Raw genomic sequence first — 27356 nt, 5'->3', positions numbered from 1 at the left:
TATTTGATTCAGCGATCGTATGAAAGAAGACAACGCGTTATCAAAGAAATCAATACTGGTATGTTTGTTGGCAGACCTAAGAATTCTGGGCATAGGGGAATGAAAACAATAGTTAGTTCTATGGTTATCAGTATGAAAGAGTTATGTCTGAAGTTTCTAGTTGGGATATTAAATTTTATTGAGCTCAGTAGTTCAGGCGCATCAAAGAATGAGTTGAGAATTTTAAATAGGACTAGAAGGTTGAATTTGTTTCGACGGTCTTCAAGAAAATATATATTTAAGCTAGTTTCTAACTCATTATTCGTATATTGGTCTCTGAATAAGCCCAACCTCCAGCCTATCTTTCTTAAAAATCGCTGTTGAACTGATTCAATATTTTTGAAGTGAACATCATAATATGGAGACCAGATAATTGATGAATACTCTAGGTGCGGGCAAACTAGGGAACATAAGAGAATTTTAATGGGATTGATATTTAATAATAATATAATATTAATTCCTTTTAATAGATTAACTAATAAAATACTGGTGTTGCTGTGTTGTTATATTGTTATTAAGAACTTTATGAATGTCTAGTTAAATATTTTCATGGCAATGAATTTTATGCTGCTATGTTTAGCGTGGCTCTAATAGGAAATGCATCGACCGTTGTAGAAATCAACTTATCTCTTAAAACAGGTTGGGAGAAAATGGAACACAAGAACTTGTCATAACTGTTTCCCCAGAGGCTGACTGACTTGCAGACCTCGGAAATTAAATTATAATACTGCAGTGGAACGGTATTGCAACTAGAAGGAATTCTACGTCACAGGGAGTAGTATTTTTTTCAAGATAGGTTGATATTTTGTATTTATTATTACACACGCCCAGAGGGCTTTTACATGATAGGTACAAAATTAAAATTCGAGCAATTCATGGTATTACAAGACAATATGTAGGTCTAATAAATTATTATCTTTTTTTTAATCTAACAGTTTTAAAAAAAAAAGAATTAAATTATTTATTTATTTATTATATATACGGCCTAAGATAATTACAACAGTTACATAAAGAAACATAAATGCAAGAAACTGAACAAAAAGAACTTAAAACTATTTAGCAAAGACAAACAAGGGCAAAACAATAATTGTATACAATATATTTAAAAAAACGAAAGACCTAAAACTTTGAGCCAAACCATGCCAATTCAACTTCATCCCACACTGTTTAGTCGCGAAGAGATCTACGAAAAGCCGGAAGATCTATCCCAAAGAATTCCAAGTCGTGTGATGAATTGACTAATCTACACATTCTGGACATTGAGGCATAAATTATGCTTTATTGATGTAAACATAAATAATGATAAATCTTAGCATCTTAGCAGTATCGTAAATTTATGACCAATGGTCTGCTTTCATTATTTATAATTAGGTCATTTTTCAACGTGTTTTTTTTTCAATAGTTATTTTAAACTGGTTTCTTCAACTTTTATGCTGTATTATTCTGTTTATTAAATGATGATTTGTAACACATAGCATGCCGTGAACAATTATAAAATGACGGATCTACCGATATTATATATGTAAATATCTTATATGCACCTAATCTATGTATGTTTAGTTGTCGGTCATTGATTCATAATGAAATAAATAAATAAAATGGCAAAATACAGCAATGAATTACAGACCAGAACACACAAGCTTGAGAATTGGATTTTAGTAACTTTGTGACGAACATCTTTGGTAATTATATTTTATTTTTTATTTTCATTTTGTTTTTGCACCACAACAGGCCAGAACACCCAATTACAGGGGTGAATTACATCACAGAACACCCAGGCTTGAGAAAAATCACATTTAATTATTTTTTTTGTGTTCTCACCGGGAATCGAACCCGGAACCTTCCGTGCGTGAGTCAAGCATCTTGACCACTACACCACGGAGGCCACCGTATATGTACGTATACGTACCGTCGGTAGGTCCATGGGACGCCATTTCATAAGTAACTGAAATGGCGTCCCATTTGTCCCAAACATTTCACTTTACGCCTACGAACTGTAGCATTTCTCATTCTGTCTTTGTTAAAAGTGTTTTTTTTAAAATTATTTTTCCTTTTGTTTATGAGGTAATAAAGCAGAAAACGTTATTGATGTAGGAGAGATTTATATGAATTTTCTCGCCATATAACAAACGCCAGAGGTCTTAGTGTTTCATTACATTGTTGCTTAAATTTAAAAGTGCCACAAATCGAAATGTGACTTTTTTAAATAGAGGCAATCTTTAATATAAGATGAATCTCAGCCGCATAAATAAAGGTTTCAGCTCTTTTACTTCACAAACATCAAAAGATGAAAGAATTGAATGAATATAGATGTTCAAATATTGGCAGAATGGTGTATGTTACACAGTGTGTAAAGTAACCACTTAAACCAGCCATTGACAGGTCATAAGCCCTGTAGATGCCTTGACTTCTATATTACCTTCTCTTAAATGTTCTTCATCTCTGTCGTAATATGTTAATATAAACAGCTCCCCAGGGAGTTTAATCCAGTCCTTGTCTACAAAAATTTGGACAAACTCAAAATATCGTTGATAAATCCACCTGGCCCATGAAGTATAGAAATTGAAAAAATAACATTTTCAGGCGTTCCCTAGTATGTAAGTGAAATAGTTCAATTAGATGAATCTCACCCGCATAAATAAAGGTTTCAGCTCTTTTACTTCACAAACATCAACAGATGAAAGAATTGAAGGAATATAGATTTTTAAATATGGGCAGAATGGTGAATGTTACACAGTGTGTAAAGTGGCCACTTTAACCAGACATTGACAGGTCATAAGCCCTGTAGATGCCTAGACTTCTATTTTACCTTCTCTTAAATGTTCTCCATCTGTGTTGTAATATGTTAACAAAGTTTTTAACATGAGTTTTTACTGTTTTCAATAATCTTATTTTTTATATTTATGTTTTTAATATTGTTGGACGCATTTCTATAACCTTTATCTACCTTATTATGGAATTTTGTGCTATCACCCATAAAGCTCTGAAGTTATACACCAAAACGCAAAATGCCAAAAGAGTTGTTGTGCGATAAGGGTCATTTACGATGCGAAATCCGCGGGAATCGTATTCCCGAAGAAAAATATTACCTATTTAAATTTCAATTTTTGCAATAAAACGAAATTTTGGGGTTTTCGATTTGTGGCGCTTTTGGATTTGAGCAGCGAAGTATTCTTAAACGTAGGGGATTATGTGTTATAATGAGGAAGTTCGGTGTTTTTTTTAAATTTTTTTATTTGTTAATAGACTCTTAAACTAAGTCAAAAAAATTTTTTTTTAATTTTTATAAATCGTATTATCGGCGCTACGATTTTTCAAAGTTTTTTATTTCTGAAATAACTCCGCGTGTAACGTCAGAGGTTCATTTCCGCTTATTCTCATTCAGTTCTTCCTATTGGTCCAGAAGCGACAAGCAGACCGGAAATCTTCCATAGCTCTCAGATCATAGGTTGATTCACATGAACCAGTGACGTCATTTAAATGTAGTAGGCCTTGAAGTAGTGCGTTTTTATCAAAGTATTTTTTATTATTTTTTCTGTACATTTTCAAGAAACTTTGTAGTACAATTTAATGCTCTAATTTTTACCCCGCGTAAGAAAACATTTTTTGTATCCAATTTCCCGTAGGGCTGAAGTTCCTCATTACCCTCTGATCCAATTAACGATAAAGAATAACCACAAAGAATAGCGTACTATATACACAGGATAAGTACGGGTTTACATACGTATGGTTGAAATCGTCAAAATCGTTTAATCGTTCAGAGTAGTTAACATGTCATGCCTTCGTTTCGCTAGTTCGTTCGTATCTTGAGTAACTCTCATTCAGTTTCTATAAAAACTGTATTTCGTTCTCGTTTCGACTACATACGAACAACAATCTTGTTGACTCTTGACTTTTCTTCATACTAATTTGTAACGAAATAAAAAGATCGATAATTTCACACATTGTCATCAATATAAGAGGTTCACACATTGCCACCATTACACAGGGTATTATCGCTCGGGAGGAATAACTGATTTAACACACTGTACCTATAAATGATTTTTCAAAGACTCTTTTAGTGTTCATAAAAGCCCTAACAATCAATAATTTCATTCATAAATTTCATTTACTTAATTCTGCATCCCAAAAACGACATTTTATTATATGGGTTATGAATCTAGTCGTACGTCTCCATTTACCAGTACCTCACGCACCACGATCATACACCCATTTTAATGTAAGTAATGCAAGATATTTGTCAGCAGATTGTCAGTTGTTTATGTTTCTTCCCCCAATCAGTGGCTCGTCTGGTGTTTCTGTCTCAAAAGGTAAATTTTTTGTATGATTTCTTCCAGTATCTTTCCGTATTAACTCTTACCTGCTGATTCGGGTTCCGTTTGCTTACTTTTTATTCTGTCGCCGTTAAGAATAGATGTTAGCAAAATGACTAGCCGAAAAGTTCGAAAGTCTTAAAAAATCCTAATCAACCGTGGCCCAAAGGGTCGATCAACGTAGGGCTGACAAAACGAGGCCCAGCGGGCTAAATACGTAAGACCTGAAGTGTTGAATTTTCTGGCATGATCTAGTCAGCAATAGCCGCTGTTGCCTTCTACAAGTATTTTTTTCTTTTTAATTAGGTCACCCATAAGCCAAATTAAGATACGTTAATATGTTTGTATTTGTGCAAAGAAGGTCCAGTCAAAAAAAAAAAAAATGGTACCTTTAATGGCTTAGTCAAATATTTTTTCAGACTACAATTTGTTTGACCACAACATTTAAAAAAAAAATATTATTTTTTATTTACATATAATATAAAGGTACATATTTTATATTTATTTATTACAGGACCAACCAAGTCAATTTGTATGGCTTGTCGGTGAAGATCCTTTACATAAAAACATAGGATTACACTATTTGTACAATAATGATTACTAACTTAGTTAAGTTCACTCATAGTTATGAGGAGCAAGAAAATACATTTTTTTAAGAATAATATTTAGAAAACTTTTATAAAAAATAAGCACAAGATATCGCAATTATAAGATAAAAAAAATATACAAAACAGGAATACTCAAATTCAAAATCGAAATGTGTACATAATAGGCATAAAGCCGGGTTGTGGTCCCGTGGCTAGTGTCTCGGACTCACAGACCAAAGGTCCGTGGTTCGAATCCCACTCTACCCCAACTTGATTCCATTTTCTAATAGTGAGTTATTTAGAACTCGTTGAGAATGGCCCTCAAAATTAAATATTTGGGTAAATTATAAGAACGCAAATATTTCTTTTTTCTAAAAAAAAAAAAAAAAGCCTTATTTCTTAATATGTCTTTATCTATATTTATATCTATTTCGATATCTATACCTATATATATATGTATTTCTATGTCTTTATTCTTTATTTATATCCGGTTCTACATATTTCCATATAAATATATATATACGAGTATATTCCATTTTATTCATATTTAATGATTTTGGCGCTCGACGAATTCACTCGTGCTTTGTGCCCGAGTAGATAAGTATCTTATCTTTTGCTAATCAGAAAGGGGAAATGTGGTATTAGTTGGTTTGTTGGTTAGTTGAATTGCGTTTTTACTACTGGGTATGGAATTGAGTTAAGTGGTACTCATACAAAGAGTTAAGATATACAACGATAACATATAGATACGTACTAGTGAATATTTGTATAATGTGTAGTTACTGAGAACTGAATAAATACCAAATGCACTGAAATATGTAGGTACTTATTTTTGACAGAGACAGAGAACCTTTATGAGGAATCTTCATTTTAGTCATTTAACCTATCCGCACCTTGTGGTGCAGCGTATATGGATAATTTTTTTAGGTGATAATATAATAATAATAATGTTTGGATAATTTATATAGCGCCATTTTTGTGAAAATCACCTCAGGGGCGCGTCGTACACTTCAGGTGCCAGTCCAGTAGCTCAATCACACATAACTATCGACGTGCTAATAAGCGACGTGATAACAATTTCTCACCATGGTTGTTAATCGTATTCGCGATCACAATGCAACATCCGTAAACACCTAATATTAAATGTCAAAATATTTCCTTTTCGCGACGTATAATCCTGATGCGCAATCACATTTTTGAATTTCACCGGTGTTAATGTGGAAAATATTCCAAATCTGCTATTTTTATTAATTTATTTATTTATTATTTATCATGCTATTTAGTGCATTTAGCCGGCGGTTGGTAAGCCAAATGCCAAATGACTAAAGCAGTCGCAATAGTAATTGTAATTTAATTTTCACTTTTTTGTATTAGACACTCCTTACTTTTTTGCAAATGTAAAATATTGTATTATTTTTTAAAAGTAAAAGCGGATTTTTCGCCAATGAACTGTATTTATTTACGAGGAAAACAAAAAACAAAACGACACGAGCGTTGACTTAGAGATTACACACGCGTGGACTTATGACTGCGTTAACTTAAACATGTTCATTATTATTCATTGTGATCGCTCAAATGTTTAGTATGTTTTTAAGCACGTTGACAGTTATCTGTGATTGAGCTACAGAAACAAATAAATATTGCATGGGGATCCAAAAGGCCGAAATCCACCCAAAGCTGATACAGAGTCCTCGAGTCTGTCGGCTGCGAATAGTGGAAAGTGAACGAAATTATTTCTAAGGAATCCAAACAAAAAAAAAATGGGGGAGGAGGATTTATGGAGTATGGACAGAGGCCAACACCTCGTCCCCACCTCACGGATCCCCTCAATGTCTCTTTTTTCAATAAAAAATAAAACGCTCACGCAAAATTTACAATCTGTTCAATTTTAGTGCAGCGTAAACATTATTATTTGATCAATGTACGTACTTTGTTATAATATGTAAATAGTCAACATATACTATTATATACTTTTGATGTTTTAATATGACATATTTTTACTTATTACAACCATATTGATTTAGGAGGTTAATTTATCTAACGAATATGGAAGTATCTATTTGATAATACGCATTAAGAAGTATAAGTATCATGAGAAAGTTCAGTTAGGTTATTTTTTAATTGAAAAAAATCAGACAGTGCCCCGATTTCGATATTCCATTATTTTATTTCATTGAGGTATCGTACAGGTACCAACATGTTTTAAAACAAAATTATATTACTATCAAAATGAGGAAGAAAAGTTGTTTAAAAAAAAGATTTGTTTATAGACTATCAAACTAAGACAAAATTTAAAAAAATATATGGATCTACTACATACTTTTTTGTATCGTATTGTCTACAATTTTGAAATTACTCCGACCGTGACGTCACGAGTTGTCGTTGGTGCGCCCTTATATGTATATAAACTGTTTATGTATATAAAGTGATAAAATATAAAAAAATAAAAATATTGTGCTGACATTTGAAAGTAAAACTCCGTACCTGTCAAAATACATTAAACGTTAAAAAATGGCCACCTGGAAACCGGAAATCTATCACGTAACAACGCTATAATTGATTGGTGATTGTTCACATGAACCTGTGACGTTTTCAAGTATTTTATTTTCATAAAAGCCGTTTTTATTATTTTTTTCAAACATTTTCGAGAAACTTCGCCGTTCATTTAAATGTACTAAATTTTACCGCCAGAAAATATTTTTTATAAATATAATTTCCCGTAGAATTGAATTTCTTCGTTCTTGTTTGCTAAGATTTAGACGCTCTTTAAGTTTTTTTTAAATACACGTTTATTTGAGTTGTGAGTTGTTATCTCAGCAAGGTAATCTGATGTAGAAATTTCATGATTTTCACATACCTGGAGTGTCCGGCCTTTCGTGTGGTAATAATACATTTGTTATGTTTGTTATAAGAGCGAACAATTGTAACATCATTCTTCAATATAATTTCACTGACTGTTGGACAAGTGGCTTCAATATATTACATAGTTTACAGTAATTGCCAACACATTATGTAATTTAGTACATTATCTCACAATCAGTCGTAGTTATGTATTTATGAACAAAAACAATCCCAGTTTCAAAACTTCAACATTCAGTGTTCAATGGAAATAAACTTAAGATAACATTTTCACGGGAATTACGAGAAACTTATAGTGAATAAACCCACCCAACAAGTTTAATTTAACAATCTTACATGCTTTTGATTCAGGAAAAGTCAGCAGGTTGGCTACGAGCTCATACGAATCCTCGCGTTTAAAGTTTGCTATCTATGTGATAATGAAACGCTCCTAAACGTGCCTAACTTTTTTTATGCGTTGTTTAATTTTCAGCTAAGAACGTTTGCAGGTGGAGACGTAATTCTTAATGAGACGAAGCGAATTTTCATTTATCACAGGAGATGGTACCGCACATGGTGACAGTATTTGGGTCACTATTAAAATCAAGACACAAAACACCGAGCACTGTCCAAGCCAAGTGCAACAGCTTTCTGTCGATACTCTAGTTTTTCCCAAGGTAAGTTTCTGTAAATTCCTTTTTACAAAGTAAATGCGAAGTAGTTCCTATATAACGCCACAGTTTACTATCCCACTAGATCCTCAAACACTAGTTAAAAGAACGAGTATTTCAGTAAAATACATGATCGTTCATGAGATTATACTCGATGGAACCTCAGGACACCACCTCATTTAGCAAAGAAATAAAGAACCCGATGTACGTCTAGCCTGCAGAGTCGAATAAAGACACTTACTTCTTCAAGATAGGTTTATGGAGGTATTGTACGTATTCGTCATGTTATTTAACTACATTTTATTCTAAAAATACATAGGTATGATCAAAATACACAACTTGCCCGCTTAAAAAATCATTGCGCGTCCCTGGGGCTTTATTATTATATTATTTATTATTATAATGGTGTAAATATTTATAATTAATTATAATATGTACATACGAAACTTACCTCTTTGCTTTGTGTCTTATCACATATAATTGTTTGTAAGAATTGCATTTAATTAGCATGGGAACATTATATAACATTACTTCGCACCATACCGGTTTCAGTACAATTTCAAATATTTTTTATCATTAATATTCTATAATATCCGTTTTGTAAAGGATGAGGAATGTGTTAAATGTAGGTTAACAAAAGTAAACACATAATATCTGAGTTATTGTTCGTTTCATCGTGTAAGAGTTAAGACGACATACAACTATCAATAATGAATTCTATAACTGCATTTATAAAAAAATTGTGTTTAATTTTAATTATTTCAAATAGAATTTTCTTAATTGAAGTGTTAGCAGTAACCTCATGTTATGGTGCGTAGAATAACAATGTTTTAATTCCAAAGTTTAAGATGAAAAATATTGGATATCACGCAGTACAGGCTTTAATTACTGAAACATATTTATTTAAAACATATGCTTTAGTGAAAAACATGGATGCACATTGAATGTGATGTTCGGGGGACCTTTTTACAAATATATTTTATAAACGACTTCGATTAGTGCTAGATGAAAATCGGGTTGTGGTCCTGTGGCTAGTGTCTCGGACTCACTGACCAAAGGTCTGTGGTTCGAATCCCGCTCTACCCCAATTCGATTCCATTTTCTAATAGTGAGTTATTTACAACTCGTTGAAAATGGCCCTCAAAATGGATTATTTGAATAAATCATAAGAACGCAAATATTTCTTTAAAAAAAAAAGAACTAAATAATAATTTTACGTGCGCGACAGTATTCAATGTAAATATTAAACAAATTTATGATTTGCGATTGTACAAATTCAAAAAAACAATTCCAATACATCGTGGTATAGAATAAATAATATTTTACGTGAATTCGCTCGTAATAAACGCCATCAAGTATTCATTTTCGCAGCGCTCACGAGAGAACTGTGGCCAAATTTTCGTATTGTCACAGTGTTCTGTCCTGCGTGGTCGAGGCTGTTCACGGAGCTGGGATAAGACAATATTGTCATATTGTCTATTGTATTGTCCACATGTAAACGACTGTCAATGTGTTAATACTACTCATTTCTCAACATTAGTGTTAAGTGGAACGTTGAACATAGGAATATATACTTTTTAAATGCATTGAAATTGATTAAGGATTTATTTAACTTAATTAAATAAGTTATATTTCAGATTATGGAGGAATGAACGTAACAGAGGAACAGGATTCTAATATTCAACGAGAAAATGCAGTAAATGATATTTTTATAAGATTTTATTACGGGTAAGTGGATTTTTTAAAATAATTAAAAAAACATATATTTTTTTAAATATATTTTTTTTGTTTTTTTCACAATATGCATAAGAGGTAAAACAGAGTAAACAAAAATAAATAATAATTACATGGCAATGAAATACATATTAACAGTAAAAATAGTAAACAAAAATATCCCACAAAGGAAGTATACAAGAAATGTTTATGAATAAATAGACAGGTATGATATTTTTGTGTAATACAAGAAAGAGAAAAGAAAATATCCTGTAAAGGATCATAAAATACTTTTTTATTTTATAGTATTTAAAAAATATTAAAAAAAAAAAACATTAAAATATTCCAGGACAACAAAATATATCATAGAAAAAAAGTGTTAATATCTTTAGTTTGAATCCGGGATAGTGTGTTTTTTAAAAAAAAGGAAAATTTTGAAAGTTTAGGATCAATGAAATATTATCAGTAAAAATAATAATATTTTTTTTTTGGGTCTATAAAATATGCATGTTTCTGTGCTAGCCTCGTTTTACAATGTGGTATTTCTAACACACGATTCCTTCTTTGACTTGATCTATTTGAATTACTTGTCAATATATTTTGGTTCTTAAATATATATTTTATACATTGAAAACAATATATTTGTGTTCTATCTAAAAGTTTAGTTTCTTGGAATAATTGGAAAGAGGGAAAAGTGCGATTTTTGTGAAGCATTATTTTTAAGATACATTTTTGAACAGTTTCTAAATGAATAACCCGCTAAACCTCTATTATGAGGCTTTTCGCAGGTAGGAAAGAGGGAATATGGAATGAGGTAATGGAAAATACACCACAACATCCAGACCAATTGAGAAAAAAATCTTTCTTGGATTTTTTTCTGACAACTGGCAGGAATCGAACCCGCGACGCCAGTTTCACAGTTGACCGTCTAACGAACTGCACCTGAATATAATTAATATATATTTTAAAAGTTTAATCCTTCGTTGTCCGCCTCGTGGTCTTATGGTCAATGCGTTTGCTTACCATGCAAGAGGTTTCAGGTTTGATTCCTGAAATGGTCTATATGAAACATTTATTTAAAAATGTGGACAATCACCTGAAGCGTATGACTGATCATTTTATTTATTTATTAAGTAAATCATACAGTCTTAGTATAAACAATGATTGATACAGTGTAGTGCTTTATGCATCTTTAGGGTTGGAATGTGAACGAAGACAGTAATAATCTTTCGTCGACTGAGACGCCGAAAAAATATCGTAATATTTACAATGGCTTTTTTAGAAGAAAATTGGAGTGCATATTATTTGGAAAAATACAACGACTTGCATTTAAAAAATCGAACCAATGATAAGCTCTTTTTTATTAAGATCGTGGCGGCCTCCGTTGTGTAGCGGTGAAGACGCTTGATTCATTCACCGAAGATTCTTTCTGGGTTCGATTCCCGGTGACAACACAAAAATTGATTTTGATTTTTCTCAAGCCTGGGTGTTCTATGCTGTAATTCACCACTGTAAATGGGTTTCTTGGCTTGTTGTGGTGCAAAATAAAATTCATGGTGGATTTTCATATGAAACATTTTCTTTTCCTAGTAGACCTTAAAGAGTTTTGTTCTAATATGTAATGTCATTTTTCAGTCCCACACTTTGTGATTATAGAGAAGGTTATTTAAGAGACTGGTACTTGATGTTAGGTACCCCGGAGTATAATAAAAATGGCTCTAACACGCTGTACATCCACGGCTATACAGAAACCCCTTTATCTAACAGTACTAAAACGGTTGCCAGGGCTTATTTTCACAGGAAAGATATAAACTTCTTCTTTCTCGATTGGTCTAATATGAACCACCCACCGTATTATTTCAATTCGGTTCCTAACTGTCCCAAGGTGAGTTTAAAAAATATTGCATTTAAATATAATATCTTATAATTAGTATGTTTATAATTTCTACACGTTTACCAAAGTACTTATGTGTCTTGTAATATCCGGCACCTATAAGTTAATTGTCTGAAAAAAATGACAAATGTTGACATTTTAAAATAATGTACATTTAAAATCACGTTATGTAAATAAGTAAATCCAGAATAAATAAAATATACATATATATAGAGAGTATTACTGGCCTGGATTCTCCCGGGATCATTAAAAAAATTATTTTCATTTGTTAAATTACTATGTATTTTTGAAAATACCTTTTTTATTTTTCATTATAATTTTTTGTTTTTTTACAATATACATAAAAGGTTAAATAGAGTATTCAAAAAATAAAGAATAATTACATAGCGATGAAATACATATTATCAGTAAGACTAGTAAACAAAAAATCCAACAAAGGCATGGCCTTTGTTTATATTTTCTAACCGAGCTTCATTGGTTTTGAGAAATAATGCTTCTTTTCTATGCGATTTAGACCAATTTTTCTTATATTAGTGTTTTAAAGGAACGCAAATCTTTGTTTTTAGGTGCGTAAATTATCTGATGTATCACCGTCACTTGACAAAAGGTGATTTTCCACATATGTATTTACTTTTTTCATACAAATTAGGCAAATATTGCTGTTGTATTTCATCGTAAAGATATTTACGGCTCACTGTTTTTGTACTCGAGGTACTAGGTTTACCTAAAATAAAATAAAATCACAGTTCATTACATTTTAAACAAAAATTGTTTTAATATTAATGACTTATAGGTCATTAACCCTCGGTGGTGGCGTAGTGAAGCATGTGTCTAACCTGCATGTCGATTTTATATTTTTGCATATCTACTATGGTGAAGGTGTGTAGTGGTATTTGCATGTTGGTGTAGTGTTGTTGTCCTGACGAAGAGACGGGTTACGCCTCGAAACCGGTAGACAGATAAGTCGGTGAGTGGTTTTATACAAATTTTATTAACATAATATTAAAATGTTGGACCACAAAGTTAATGCTTTGAATATAATAATAAAAATTGTTTTTTTTATGTCACCCTAAAAAAAACCTATAACTTGGCCATCCGCAGCTATCCGCACTCAAATTTTATGTTATTATTTAGCCTTATGTATGAAGTTTACAGCACAATAACAAACATTACGCGATAATATAACAAAATGTCTTATAAACATGAAAATTAAAATAAAAACATCATTACAAAACAACATTTTTATGAAGTTCTACAAATAGTATAAAACAAAGAATATTTTACAATACAATAATATTTGTTCATAAAATTATAAATTCTAATAAAAAACAGAATTTTGGAAAAAAATTGATCGGAACCAGCATGAACACGATCACAATACTAGAGAAAAAAACAAAATTAGACTTCCATTTAGGAAAAAGGCAAAGTCACAAAATTCAATTTTATTTAAAGCAATTAAAAAGTATTACGAAATGGAAAAAAATATTTATGAAGAAAAAAACATATCAAAATTTAAAATAATGGTCAAGACATATGTGATAAACAATTTATAAATTAAATATATTTGCAATGTTATTATTAGAACACACATAACAATATGTATGATATGTGTGCCCTACTTTAAGATTTAAATTTAAAAAAATATAAAAAAACAGTGGAAAGGTATCAAGACATAAATTATTATCTGAATTATTCGAATCCATTACAATATTTTTTTAAAGGTAGGTGGACATCACAAAATGTCATCATCATCATCATCATCAGCCGTCTCTTGTCCAATGTTGAACATAGGCCTCCCCCTTTAGTCTCCATATTTCTGTATCCTGAGCCAACCGCATCCAACCACTTCCTGCTACTCGTCTTATGTCATCAGACCACCTTGTCTGAGGCCTGCCGACACTTCTTCTACCCGTTCTCGGTCGCCATTCCAGGACTTTTTTGGTCCACCTAGAGTCCGTGATTCTGGCTTTATGACCGGCCCAGCTCCATTTCTGGTTGGCAGCCCTATGGACCACATCGCTAATCTTTGTTCTCGTTCTAATCCATGTATTGGTTTTTCTGTCTCTCAACGAAATACCCAGCATTCTCCTTTCCATGGCTCTCTGTGTCACTGATAATTTGTGTAAAATTTTTTTCGTGAACACAAAAGTTTCACAGCCATATGTCAGTACAGGGAGAACACAAGCATCGAAAAGTTTTTTCTTTAAACAATGTAAATACTTCGGAGATTTTAGGATATATGAGAGCTTACCAAAGGCGGCCCATGCTAAACCTCGCCTTCTTTCTATTTCGACCTCTTGATTATCTTTCCCGAGCTTTATTTCGTGTCTTAGGTATATATAACTGTCAACCTTTTTAATGATTTGTCCATTTACTAAGATGTTACATGTTTGGTTTGCATCACTCATTACTTTAGTTTTTGAAGCATTCATTTTCAAGCCTATTTTCAAGGATGCTGTATTTACTTCGTTTATCATGTTTTTGAGTTCTTTCTCATCTTTAGCAAATAGGACTATATCATATGCGAATCTGACATTGCTAATAAGTTCACTCTTGATGTTAATACTCTTGTCGATCCAGTCCAGAGTTTTGAAGACATCTTCCAGAGTTAGTGTAAATAATTTTGGGGATATTGTATCACCCTGTCTTACTCCTCTTCTTATGCGAAACTTTTCGCTTGGTTCATGGAGCTGTACAATAGAGTTGGCATTATTGTAAAAGTTTTTTAGGAGTTCTGAGTATCTGTGATCCACTCTACAATTATCTAAACCTTTAATTACTGCCCTACAGAATCAAAAGCTTTCTCAAAATCAATGAATGCTAGTTGTAGTGACATATTTTATTCATTATATTTCTGGATGATATTTTTCAGGGTCTGTATATGATCGTTCGTGCTGTAACCTCTCCTAAATCTTGCCTGTTCTACCGGTTGGTATGCGTCTAGTTCATTAAAGAGTCTATTATTGATTATTTTTATAAACAGCTTGAACAAGTGAGATAACAAACTAATAGGTCGATAATTTTCCAACTTCCCATGGTCACTTTTTTCGTGAAGGAGAATGATCGTTGCGTTGTTCCATTCTTCTGGTATACGTTCTTTTTCCAGACATTTGTTTAATAGAGTCACAACTGCTTGTTGTAGTATTTCTCTCCCACATTTTATGGTTTCGATAGCTATACTATCAGAGCCAGGGGTTTTTGTGTTCTTCATCTGTCTCATGGCATGTTGGACTTCTTCCCATGTTATATCAGGAATATCTTCTGATCCGATATTTTTAATTCCAATCTTTTGGATTTGGTTCTCACTCTCAGGTATTTGTGAGGTATAAAGTTTTTCGTAGAACTCTTTTGCTATATTTAGTGTTTCGGATCTGTTCCTACTTTCACTACCATCCCCTTTACACAACGTCGTTATTTGTTTTCTGCCAATGCTAAATTTTTTCTGTAAAATTTTAGTTCCTCCACTGTTCTTCATAATGTCATTGACCACACTTTCCTTGTACTTTGCCACATCTTTCCTTATGTTTCTACGAACTGTTTTATTCAATATTTTATATTCTGGTGTAATCTTTTTTCCTTCACCTCACATATCATTTCTCTCCTTAACAAGTGATCACAAAATGTATCTTTATTTAAATGTTTACACGGAGCGCTGAGAACAATGACGATCTGCACTTCGTGAGCCGACCAAGTTTCAACTAACTGTGCGCGCGTGAAAGGTGCGCGAGTGAGGATGGTAAATTTTTATTACTGTGACATTTCTTCGACTAAATGATTTTTTGGTATTTTTAACGTCACTTTTGAAATTTGACTTACGACCGGCTAATTCTTAATAATCAACGTTTGTGCGATGTAAACAGTTTTATAATACCATCAATATTCAATAAATATTTTTTTAGGTTGCTAATGAAACTGCTCGTGTATTAAGAACAAGTTTGTTTGGGAACGGTATAGACTTGGAGACGTTCAACGTGGTAGGACATTCACTCGGAGGTCAGATATCCGGAATGCTGGGAAAATCTTTGGCAGAACATGGAATCAAGCTTCCAAGGTATGTTATTTACTGGGTTGATTCAAAATTTAAAGAATTGTTGTGTTTGTCGACGTAGTGTAAAACGCCTAGAAAATGATGAATAGGTACTTAAAATCAATGCATTAAAAAGAAAAATATGTCTTTCCTAGTCACTGGGATTCATTGTGTAGTCAGTATTAAAATGCAGTTTCACAAAGTGTTTTTTCTTATGTTGCCAAATCGAGACCGAAATACGATTTTGATAGCATTATAATGAAATCGTTATATGGAATACGAACGAACTTAGGAAACGAAGGCATCAAATACTGAGGGATCAATGAAAAACTTATTCTACAATACTTTAATAAAATTACAGACATTTGCAAGCACAAGCAAACGTTAAATATTTTTTGTATGATTATCAGCATGGGCAACAGGGGTTGCATCAACAGTTGTTTTAAGCGTCTCATTTTGAAGAAAAATCAACTTTTATTAAGCTTTAAATTTTTTCTCGTATCTTTGGACAAATATAACAAAATAAAATTTACTAAGTAAATACTGGATTTTCCTTGTTAGGATTTTTATTTAAATAAACAAACATTTCGATAGGATATTGACTAAGCCAAATCGGCCTTGTGGTGTAGTGGTCATCGCATTTGCCTACCATGCAAGAGGTCTGTCTTGTCACGCCACCAGTTAGCGGGTCGGTTCGGCGGGGGATTGGGAGTAAAGAGGCGCACGTGCGAACTAACCGAAGTATCAAAGATTACTAAACTGTGGAGTAAATTAATGAGGAAGTTGAGTGTCTTTTTTTTTTTTTATATATATTAATAGACTATAAATCTATGCCGAATTCTTTTATATATATCGTATTATCAGTGCTATAATTTTTTAAAGTTTTGTATTTCTGAAATAACTCCGCGTGTGACGTCAGAGGTTGTTCTCTGTTAGTTCTTCCAATTGGTTCGTTTACGGTAAGCCAACCAGATATCCTTCACAGATCTCATATCATTGGTTGGTTAATATGAACCAGTGACGTCGATCAAAGTAGTGCGTTATTATTAAAATATTTTTTTATAATTTTTTTCGTACATTTTCAAGAAATCTTGCCATACAATTTAATGTTACAATTTTACCGCGCGTAAGAAAATATTTCATCATCATCATTCCCTTTCCGTACCCATTGATGCATAGGGCACTGCATATGTACATCTATCGCAGTGTATTTTGATCACTTTTGTTACATAAAGATAAGATTATCAGTCTTACGCTTCAGGTATCAGTCCAGGGACTATGAAATATTCTAGTGTAAAAACACCCCTTTAAATAAATATTTCAAGTCAACCATGTCGGGAATCAAACCCGAGACCTCTTGTATGGTAGGCTAACGCGCTGACCACTACACCACGCGGCCGACATTTTCACAAAAATAGAGAATATTTTTTGTATCCAATTTCGCGTAGGGCTGAAGTTCCTCATTGTGATATTTGCTGTTTGCGAGGGAGGAAAGCAAATACAAATGTGAATTATTATTGAAATAATTCGGCTAAAAAATATTTCAATATTTTCGATTCATTTTTAACATTATGTGGTAGGATTATGCAAAAAATTAAATCAATGTTATTATTAACAAAAAAGGTATTGAATAAATATGCTACCTGGGGGACCCTAGATACCCCCCTCAGGCACGGAACGGTTAACCACGCTTGCCTACTTCATATAATGAGTTACCATATTCTCGACGTTCTAGTCATCCACAAACAGGCCACAGCCTAAAACAGGTCAGAGCCGAAACATCCCACTCGATCCTTACGTATTATAAACACATCAACTATTCATTGTTGTAAATTTAATATAACATGTTTGAAGTAAACAAATAAATAACTTTCTCTTTGAAGTAAACATAAAACTTGTACATTAAAAGAAACTTAAAAAATAATGCAACTTACACATTTAAAAAAAAGTCATTCTCTGCCAATAGTTCTTCGGCAGTTTAAGCAGAACTACGGGATGCGGACCTAACTTGGATGGACACGCAAGAGTCAGCAGCTGACGAAGAAGCCTGGAGATCAATAGAACGTAGTTATGTGGAAAGCAGCCAGCTAAAGAAAAGTGAAACTGAGATAATAGCACTTTTATGAAAAGAGTCAATACTCACATCTACACAACAGTTGAAATGTTTTTGACTTTGACAAATGTTAAGCAATGAATACATTAGTTTTTTTTTATATTACAAAAAATTTAATTATCTATTTCACCAGTTTTAATTATTTTTAAAGTACCATAAGATTTTTCTTGTGTTGTGGGTGTTTTCAGCAAATTGAGAAATGTCGTTTTCGTGATCGATACTATTTTCAGAAGGTGATTATTACAGTTTTTTTTATATAAAAGAGGTTTGGCTGTTTTTTGCAGAACTTAGAATTGACCTTACTGCACCTGATAACACCAATATCTCAATTTTTAAAAATTGTGAACTGGCTGCTTTTTGCAAAACTACGTTCAATATTATGTCCAAAATGGCCTACAGTGTTTGGTGCTGTTGTGGCGTGCAATAAAAACTTCATGTTTTAACTGGGAGGCAGTCTTTGTCTACCGACTTTCTTTTGAGAAACGTCACTTTGCGTCATTCTAACAGAAATTAGGAACTTCAACCCTACGGGAAATTGGATACAATAGATGTGTTCTTGCGCGCGTTACATTATGTGTCAAAATTTCGTTATAATGTACGACAAAAAAATAATATATTTGAATAAAACGATTTACTTTGAATTACGTCACTAGTCCGAGTTGTCAAGAGTTGCGGAAGATTTCCGGTTTACTTACCGTCAGCAGACCAATAGGCAGACTGACCGGGCAGAAGCGGAAGATAACTTAAGGCGTCACACGCGGAAATACAAAACATTAAAAGATTATAGCGCTGACAATACGATACATACAATTTAAAAAAAAATGGATTAGTTTAATGGTCTGATAACAAAAAAATAATAAAGAAAACACTGAACTTCGAAATTTTTATATTTTCGCCTTTGCAAAAGGATTAGCGCTCTGGATCCCGCGGGTCCCGGGTTCGATACTCCGGTGGCTTTACGAACTACGCACCTGAGTGGAGATGACGCGGAGTTTGTCGACGTCATCCACACGGATGCCGCCACATATGGAACGCACACACACAACGGAGATGCAGACTTCTGGCCCAATGGGGGCTTCAAGCAACCTGGCTGTTCGGAAGATTTGATTTTTCAAAAGCATTACGTGGGTAAGAGAAACGATTACTTCTTTTCATCTTTACATATATAATTCCTCTGTACGTGTGATGTCACCGTACTCCTCCTAAGCGGCTTAACCGATTTACATGCGGTTTTCAGAGAAATATAGATCTTCGTGCTGTGCATGTTCGTAGATATTAAAATTTTCAATCTGATATGTAAAAAAGAAGTTAGGAGCATAAATGTTTTATTCATCGATCTACCAGGGTTGCATTTGCAAAAAAAAGTTTGTTTTTGAATGTTTACAAATAGCAGTTGTTTTTTGTGAATTTCAATCAGATTCTTTCCTTAAATTCCTTATAATTTGTACCCATTCATTTCTTTTTATTGGATTTTTGATGACACCAAAATAATATTAAATTCAATACATTTTTAAAAATCGTATTCCTACATAAGTACACTCTTTTGTTGGTGTAACGACCAGAGTTTGACGTTTGCAAAAAGAATGCCATATTTGAAAAAAATATTTATTTTATGTTTTGGAATTCAAAAATAAACAACTACCTACTTAAATTCAATACTTTTTGAATAACAACAATTTTTAGTTTTGGAATTTAATCACAAACAATAATTACCAAGATGAAAAGTATTTTTCCAAGATAATAGCAGGCAAGCCAACGTTTGGGCAGGACAACGTTTGTCGGGTCTGCTAGTTATGTATATAAAATAAGACCTGTAAATTATCTCTATGCGGATGATTTACAACTATATCTTCATTGCAGACCTGGGGTGATATCCCAAACGCTCTCGCTGCCTCAGAAATCACTTTTATCTCCTGTATTTTGTATGTAAATACGCGAGATAAAAGTGTTTTCTACCACCGCGAGAGAGGTTCAGAATAGCACCGCTGAAGGCACCAGTGACGCAATAGACGTCATATCTAATACGCTAAATAGCCTGTCAACATGGACAAACGATTTTTGATTATCATAGGCAGCTGAAATGGCTGAAAATTAGACTTACTAATTTCTGTTCACTCAACTTTATAGTCCTAACGCTCCTATATACTTCTTAGTTATAATTCTCAAAGCGGCCTCTTAATACTCTTAATACTAAGGACTGTGGAATTATCTTCCATCCACCATCAAATATGTTTCTACAGTGTCTCTTCTTAAATCTTGTCTGAAGAAACATCTCCTTTCTTTTTTAAATCTATCCCCATTTTCTCTTACATCTTTATTCCCCTTTTCCATTAAGTATTTAGTCTTGATTTAAAGTAATTTATAAAAAAAATATGTTATTTCTATTTCGTATGTTTTTAGACTTTTTTCTTTTATTGAATACTTTTTGAAGCTCAAATGACATGAATAACACTTTTGTTTTATTGGTTATTTTGAAGAAATTTCAGTTAGGCAACAAACCCGCTAATGTTCAATTCATATTACCTACAAAAAATTAAATTAAAAAAAAACCTGGGCGAAACAGTCCCACTTAATTTGTTCAAAAATAAGTATTTAAACAGTTACAGACAGCTATATGGAAATATTATAGACGTCCGGACATTTGAAGGGTTTTTAAAATGTCATTGTGTTGATATCTCTGGACCCCATTAATCTATTGAATTGATTTGTTTAGGGTTTTGCAGTCACCATAGATCGTGGGAGTACTGGGCTGAATCTGTGATATATCCAGAAACATTTAAAGCGTTTAGAATATCCCCAGTATCTGACGTTTGGTTTAAACCGGTTGACAACAATACCATTGAAGACACAAGTACCACTTACATGGGAATAGATGCTGACGTTAAGTACGTTGAATATTGATTAAATCGTAAACATTAATAAATTATGGAAACGAGACGGCGAGTTTCAACGAAAAAAATAATAATTGGGTTTGAATCTGCCAAATATAAACGACAGTAGGTAATTATTGAAAATAAAAATCATATTGTCTTCTAAAATTACCAATCGTTTATCAATCATTATTCATACAAATAGATTATACTTACTTTTTATTACAAGCAATCATCGTAGCAATGTAACGGAATACAATCATCATTTTGATCATTCCATGTTTACTACCTAGCCCTAGCTGAAGCATATTCTGTCTAAAAAGAGCCTCTAGACCTCTCTTTCGGCAGTCAAATCATGTGCATCCTTACAAGTCAGGATCGCATCCTGCAATTCTGACATGAACTGCCGACGATCAGACAACATGCCGAATTCAGTACATTGATATTATGATGCCTTGTAAATTAGTCAAGCGTGGTTATGGCTTTTAAAAGGCCCAGAAGGATTACCAGCTCAGGAATATATTCATTAGTGTGTACTGGTCACTGTTTGGTGTATTGGTCATCTTATGGATTTAATTCTTGGTATTGGTTTTAAAGCCATCGCTTCTCTTTTTCCATCATATGTTCGTTTATTTCATCCGACTGACATTATGAGATTTTTTATTATTTTAGATATATAGAGTAGAGGAGCATGGGTAACAGTGGATCACGAGTCACAGTATATCGTTTGCAATAGCTTCGTGTGCATTGCACCCACATACACAATATTTTTTTAGTTCATAATTTTTCATACCGCTTTTCGCCACATTAGTTACCCTCACGATATCAGAGCCGGAGGACATGCAGCGACGCTTCGGTCGATACGTTACGACGAAAAAAATTTTTTAAGTCTAGTTAAATTATGTTTGATATGGATGGGAAATTTTAAAAGTTTGATTTTTTCCTTTATTAGTCAATGTTTATTTGAGTTTTTTGCGAGAGAAGCTTGCTATTTTCAATATTTTTTTATTTACGAAAACTAAAATTGGGATACAGTTAATCATTTCATCTTGGGTTACAGAGGATCGCTTTTATTTCATACAAATAAAGAGTTGTAAGTCACAGTTTTGTGGATTGCCAAAAGCAGGTCCAAGAAAAAGGGGAAGAGCATCAACAGGGAAAAGGATGTCCATTATTGCAACCGATACCCCAAGTAAACTCGAAATAGAAAATGAGTTTTTTTATTTTCAAAGCCTGTCAAATTGAGAATTTATATTTATTTAGTTAATTGTTTAAATTAATACCTTGTATTTTATTTTAATACCATAATTCAATGAATTAGAATCTGATCCGATGTAACCTTAAGATTGATCCACTGTGGCCCACTTTTGGGGCATAGTGGGTCGATTGTTTAAAACCAATACATAAAAAAGCTATAAATGGCAAACCGAAACCATTACTTTGAAGACTACGAATGCTTCTTTTGTTTATATCAAAGAAAACATTCTTTGGCAAAACACTTCAGAGCTACGGAGGTTTAAAAAAAAGTGATCTACTGTAGCCCGTGTTCCCCTACGCTTCGTGCGTTTGCCGACAGTACATAAGGATTCGGATTCGAATCTCGGTGGAGTTTGTAATCTATTTACAAAATGTGTTTTTACTCTCATATATTTCATAATTTCCGGTATGGCAACTAAAGTATAAAACTAATATTCTTTTACTATTAAAGTAGGTACCAATGCAATAAATTAAATTCAATTAAAGAAAAATTATTTTAACTGAGAGGGAAAAATTTTTGAGAAGGGAATATGGAAGTCTAGGCATTTAAACCAGCCAATGATAGGTCATAAGCCATGTAAATGCCTAAACTTCCATATTCCCTTCTCAAAAAATTTTCCCTCTCTGTTGAAATAAATTTAAATATGAACAACTCCCTAGGGAGGAAATCCAGCCAGTCGGCAAGCATTTGGACATAATTAAACATAGTTGAATTACTACCTGGTAAAAGAAGAAGTATAAAAATTGGAAAATTGTTTTCAGGCGTTGCCTAGTAGGTGATTTGGTTCAGCCGGATGAATCTCACCCACGTGATAAAGGTTTCAGCTCTTTTACTTCACAAAAGTCAACAGATGGAATAGTTGAGGAAATGTGGATGTTCAAACATGGGCAGAATGGTGAATGGTACACAGTGTGTAAAGTGGCCACTTAAACCAGCCAATGACAGGTCATAAGCCCTGTAAATGCCTAGACTTCCATAATGCCTAGACTTCCATATTCCCTTCTCAAAAAAATTTCCCTCTCTGTTGAAATAAATTTAAATATGAACAACTCCCTAAGGAAGAAATCCAGCCAGTCTGCAAGCATTTGGACATAATCAAACATTGTTCAATTCAATTAATTTAAAAAATATATAACATATACATTACAAACATTCATTCAACACGTACATATTATAAAAAAGAAAAAAAAATACACGAAAGAGACTCATGTCAAAGTAGTAGGAGAATCCTGCTCCGGAAAACCCCTTCGGATGCATGGAACAGATCAATATCCAGAGCAATGCTGTTCTGCATAGCGGTAGCCCTTCCAACAGGCATAGCTATAGGCAGGTTGGTCCTGAATATCGGAATATTAAACAATCTATGCTGACGCTGTCTTAGGTAATTATCAGGAACATACAAACGCAGACAAAAAAGACGCATGACATTTAAAATCTCAACACGCCTTGCTCTTTCAGAAAGTTTTGTGTTTATCAAAATAATTTGGTATTTAACTGTTTTAATTATAAATTAAAATTTTACGTATTATTTTAATTTTATTTTAATGTTTTAGCTCCAAAGGTGATTACTTCGTTTCAACAAATATGAATTCGCCGTACGGGCGAGGGAACGAACTCAAATGAATCTGTTAACCAGTTTATAATAAAGTATGACATTTTTACATCGGGTATATTTATTTGCCAAGCTAGTTCGTGTAGCTATTTGATAAAGTGAACGTTCAAAGGGTTTGAAAACTATGTTTTAATCAAAACCTAGATCTATTTTTTTTGAAGATTTGATGAACAAGAATTGAAAACCAGGGATAAAAAATATGTATCATGTTTTTGTGTAAAAATAATTAAGTATAAAAAAATATAGGTATTTTTTAAATAAATAATAATTCTTTGTACCGAATGTATGCATCATTTTTAAGCATTCGTCATTATGTACTACAACATAGCACTTAGTTTCGTATTGTATGAAGATTTATTTAATGATTATAAAAAACGTTTTAAAAATATGTTATAAAAATATAAGCAAGATTGTTCATAGTATTATGTTTGATAGAGTTAAATTATGACAAAACAAATTGTTTTTTTTGGTGGCTAATTTTATTATATTTAAAGAAAATGTGTTGGAGGTGTATCCTCCCATTGATTAAGGAATTATAACAAGGGGTATGAATATTTGTAAATTTTAAGCTTTTAACTTTAAATAATATTTTATTTTGTCGACGTGCTTCAAAATAATGTGGAATTTTAGTGTAAATAATGATTTTATTATATTTCGTGTTATGTATTCACGTATCAGTTAATTTTATTATATTTTATTAAATAATTCATCTTTTACTTGATTTCCTTGAAAATAATTTAATTATTTAGTAATGCTTGCCAAATGCAAGAGCCTTTCTTTTTTTGGTAAGTGTAACCTGAACTGTTCGTATTTTCGTTTGTATTTTTTATTGAATAAAGGTTTACAATATAATATTTTGTTTTTGTCCATGACATGAGTTGATTTACTTATATGTATCATTATCATTATTCCCTTTTCGTGACTAATGGTGCATGGGGCACCGTATCGGTACACAAACAGCAGTGTATTTGATCATTTTTCATTACCCTTTAAAAATATATATGAGTTTGATTCGCAGTAATCTTGAGTATGCCTCATGCGTATGAAGTCCGCAATATCAAAATCATATACATTCAATAGAATCTGTTCAAAAAAAGTTCTTAAAGTACCTTTTGTATAAGTTCCGAATTTCTAACCCACGTTCAAATTCAAATTACGAGCAACTTCTAACTCTTTTTAATTTTAATTCTCTGATGAAACGCAGCGTTGTTTTCGATATTAAATTTCTGTATAAAATATTAAACTACAAAGTAGATACTAACCTCCTTAATAAAATACAAATAAATGCGGGATTGAGAACACTCAGACATCGGGAAATATTTAAACTGCCTTTGTTTTCAAATAATGCTACATACACACCTATGGCCCGCATGTGTCGGGAATATAATATATACTGCCAAAACAATAAAATTGACATATTTCATGATACTCTCTCGGCTTTTGCGAATAATCTCTTAGAAATAAATCTTATTTAATAAGTACACACATAAACTTATTTTTTTTTGCATTATATCCTGTATAAAAATATATTTAAAAATATGCAAAAATAAATCAATTTTGTTTAATTCTATGATTGAAGATATATATGCATGTAAAATTGTATCGACGAATGCTTTCAAATTGTATGTTTTCTAGTATGTATCTTTGTTGTTTTTACATAATAAAATAAAATTATATGGTAAGATGTTCAGTCTTATATTTCAGGTGGCAGTCCAGGGACTATGAAATATTCTAGTGCAAAAACACAATTTTAAAATAAATATTTCATGTCAACCATGTCGGGAATCAAACGCATATAATGGATACCGAAACTATTGTAGGAAATCAATGAAGGTAATCAGTATAATTGTAGAAGCCTTATCAAGTTGCATGATTTAAATCAATCAATTATGTTTTTTTTAATTCTATGACTTAAATTTTGTAATCAAATAGGAACCTGATAATTTGTAATGGGAAGGAAAAACGATATGCAGGTGTTCTTTAAACCCTGTCATATCTGTAACCATGATGATCAGTATGAGCAAGAAGATATATTAGAATATTGAAAAAAATATTAAGAGCAAAGAAAATTTTTGAAAAAAGAATATTAAAAAAAACAAATGGTTGCTTAATTCTGCAGGGGAGAAGCGAGGGGAGCGTGGCAGAGTGGTTGTCGGCGTATCAGACTCCCCCCTCCTTGTTTCTCCCTTGCAGAAGTAAGCAACCATTTACCTATTTGGATGTTTTATTTTTTAGAATTTTATTAGTTTTAAAAAATTATTTTTATTTGCCAATATGTCTTCTTGCTTATACTGATCATCGTGGCTTCGGATGTGATAGGGTTTAATGAACACCCTGTATGTTAGTTAATCTGTAAATAAATTATTTTCGCCATTTTGCCTATACACATGAAGGTAAATTATTAAAAAGGGTTTTTTCTTCTTTACTCAAATATTACACTTTTTGGGTAATTTTCAACGATTTCTAATTAACTCACTATTTGAAAATAGGAATCAAGTTGGGGTAGATTGGGGTTTGAACCTCATTCTCTATTCTCCTTGATATATCTATTAATCTTGTTAAAGGCGTCACTTGTCTCAATAGATTTGTACACGCTTAAAAGCCGTTTACATGTGGACAATACAATACTGTTCTTTCCCAGTACTCGACAATTGTCCACGTGTATATTGCAATTTGAAGAAAATTCATTTTTATAATTTATTTTGTCTCTCCAGTACATCTTGGTATCAAATCACTTGGAATCGGGTTGTGCTCCTGTGGCAAAATAATATAATATGAAACATACACAAACATATACATTACATGCGTTACATCTACATATTGTAAACCACCCAAGATATGCATTCAGCAACTATCCCAAATAATCAACTCTATGAAGAAATTTTCTGCATTATGGCATATCCATTCAAAAATGTTTACATTAATATTAAGCCCATTATGTTTTTTACATGTTCGTCCAATAAATGAATTTGATGTATAAATGTTTTTTCAAGTTCGTATTTAAAAAAGGGAATTTAGTCTGGTATAGCGAAGATGATAACGAAAACTAATATTTTGTTAAAGGTACGGCGAATCAACCATATTCTTTAGAATTTTGAAAACAAAAGTTAAATCACATGTAAGACGCCTGTTTTGTAAAGATTCTATATTAAATTTAAACAAAGATTCTCCGTAATCATTTCCAATGTTACCAAAACGATATTCCAACCTCTTTATAATTTATTTTGAATGTTCTCAATTTGATTGATTATTTATCAATTCACGTGCAAACGATACTTTAATACCATATCACTAAACATTAAATTTATTTCTTTGTCCTAGCTTTGATTTTCTATATTAGTTTTTTTATTTTGATTTTCTATTTTATTTCAATTGTGCCTGTATGCATTAAAAAAATATAATAAAACTAAATCCGTTAGTA

The 27356-nt window shown here is 32.3% G+C and overlaps 1 protein-coding gene across 2 annotated transcripts; it reads left to right on the top strand.

The window, feature by feature from the left end:
* Positions 1 to 8295: 8295 nt before the first annotated feature.
* LOC148277859 (pancreatic lipase-related protein 2-like) lies at positions 8296 to 24787 on the top strand. 2 transcript variants are annotated; one of them, XM_088232280.1, is made up of 7 exons: positions 8296 to 8454; positions 10086 to 10176; positions 11797 to 12046; positions 15955 to 16106; positions 19103 to 19323; positions 20909 to 21080; positions 23877 to 24787. In XM_088232280.1, the coding sequence occupies exons 2-7, from the start codon at positions 10097 to 10099 to the stop codon at positions 23944 to 23946; spliced, it is 945 nt and encodes a 314-aa protein (XP_088088406.1). In that variant the 5' UTR covers positions 8296 to 8454; positions 10086 to 10096; the 3' UTR covers positions 23947 to 24787. The 2 variants fall into 2 exon arrangements, with proteins under 2 accessions (XP_088088406.1, XP_088088405.1); XM_088232279.1 differs by lacking the exon at positions 8296 to 8454 and adding an exon at positions 9107 to 9258.
* Positions 24788 to 27356: the final 2569 nt, after the last annotated feature.

The sequence above is a fragment of the Micrasema longulum genome, unplaced genomic scaffold (genome assembly GCF_059751315.1).
Source record: "Micrasema longulum isolate JH-2025_06_02 unplaced genomic scaffold, ASM5975131v1 h1tg000965l, whole genome shotgun sequence".
Classification (NCBI taxonomy): Eukaryota; Metazoa; Arthropoda; class Insecta; order Trichoptera; family Brachycentridae; genus Micrasema; species Micrasema longulum.
Note: the sequence above shows the minus strand (reverse complement) of the source record. Positions and strands in the feature narration are given on the sequence as shown.

Excerpts from the sequence above, each read along its gene's own strand:
- LOC148277859 (XM_088232279.1), top strand. The coding sequence starts at position 9,159 with ATGAATTCTATAACTGCATTTATAAAAAAATTGTGTTTAATTTTAATT. Across the intron at positions 19,324-20,908 it reads TTTTCAAAAGCATTACGTGG|GGTTTTGCAGTCACCATAGA; the intron begins GTAAGAGAAACG and ends TGATTTGTTTAG. Across the intron at positions 21,081-23,876 it reads GGAATAGATGCTGACGTTAA|CTCCAAAGGTGATTACTTCG; the intron begins GTACGTTGAATA and ends TTAATGTTTTAG.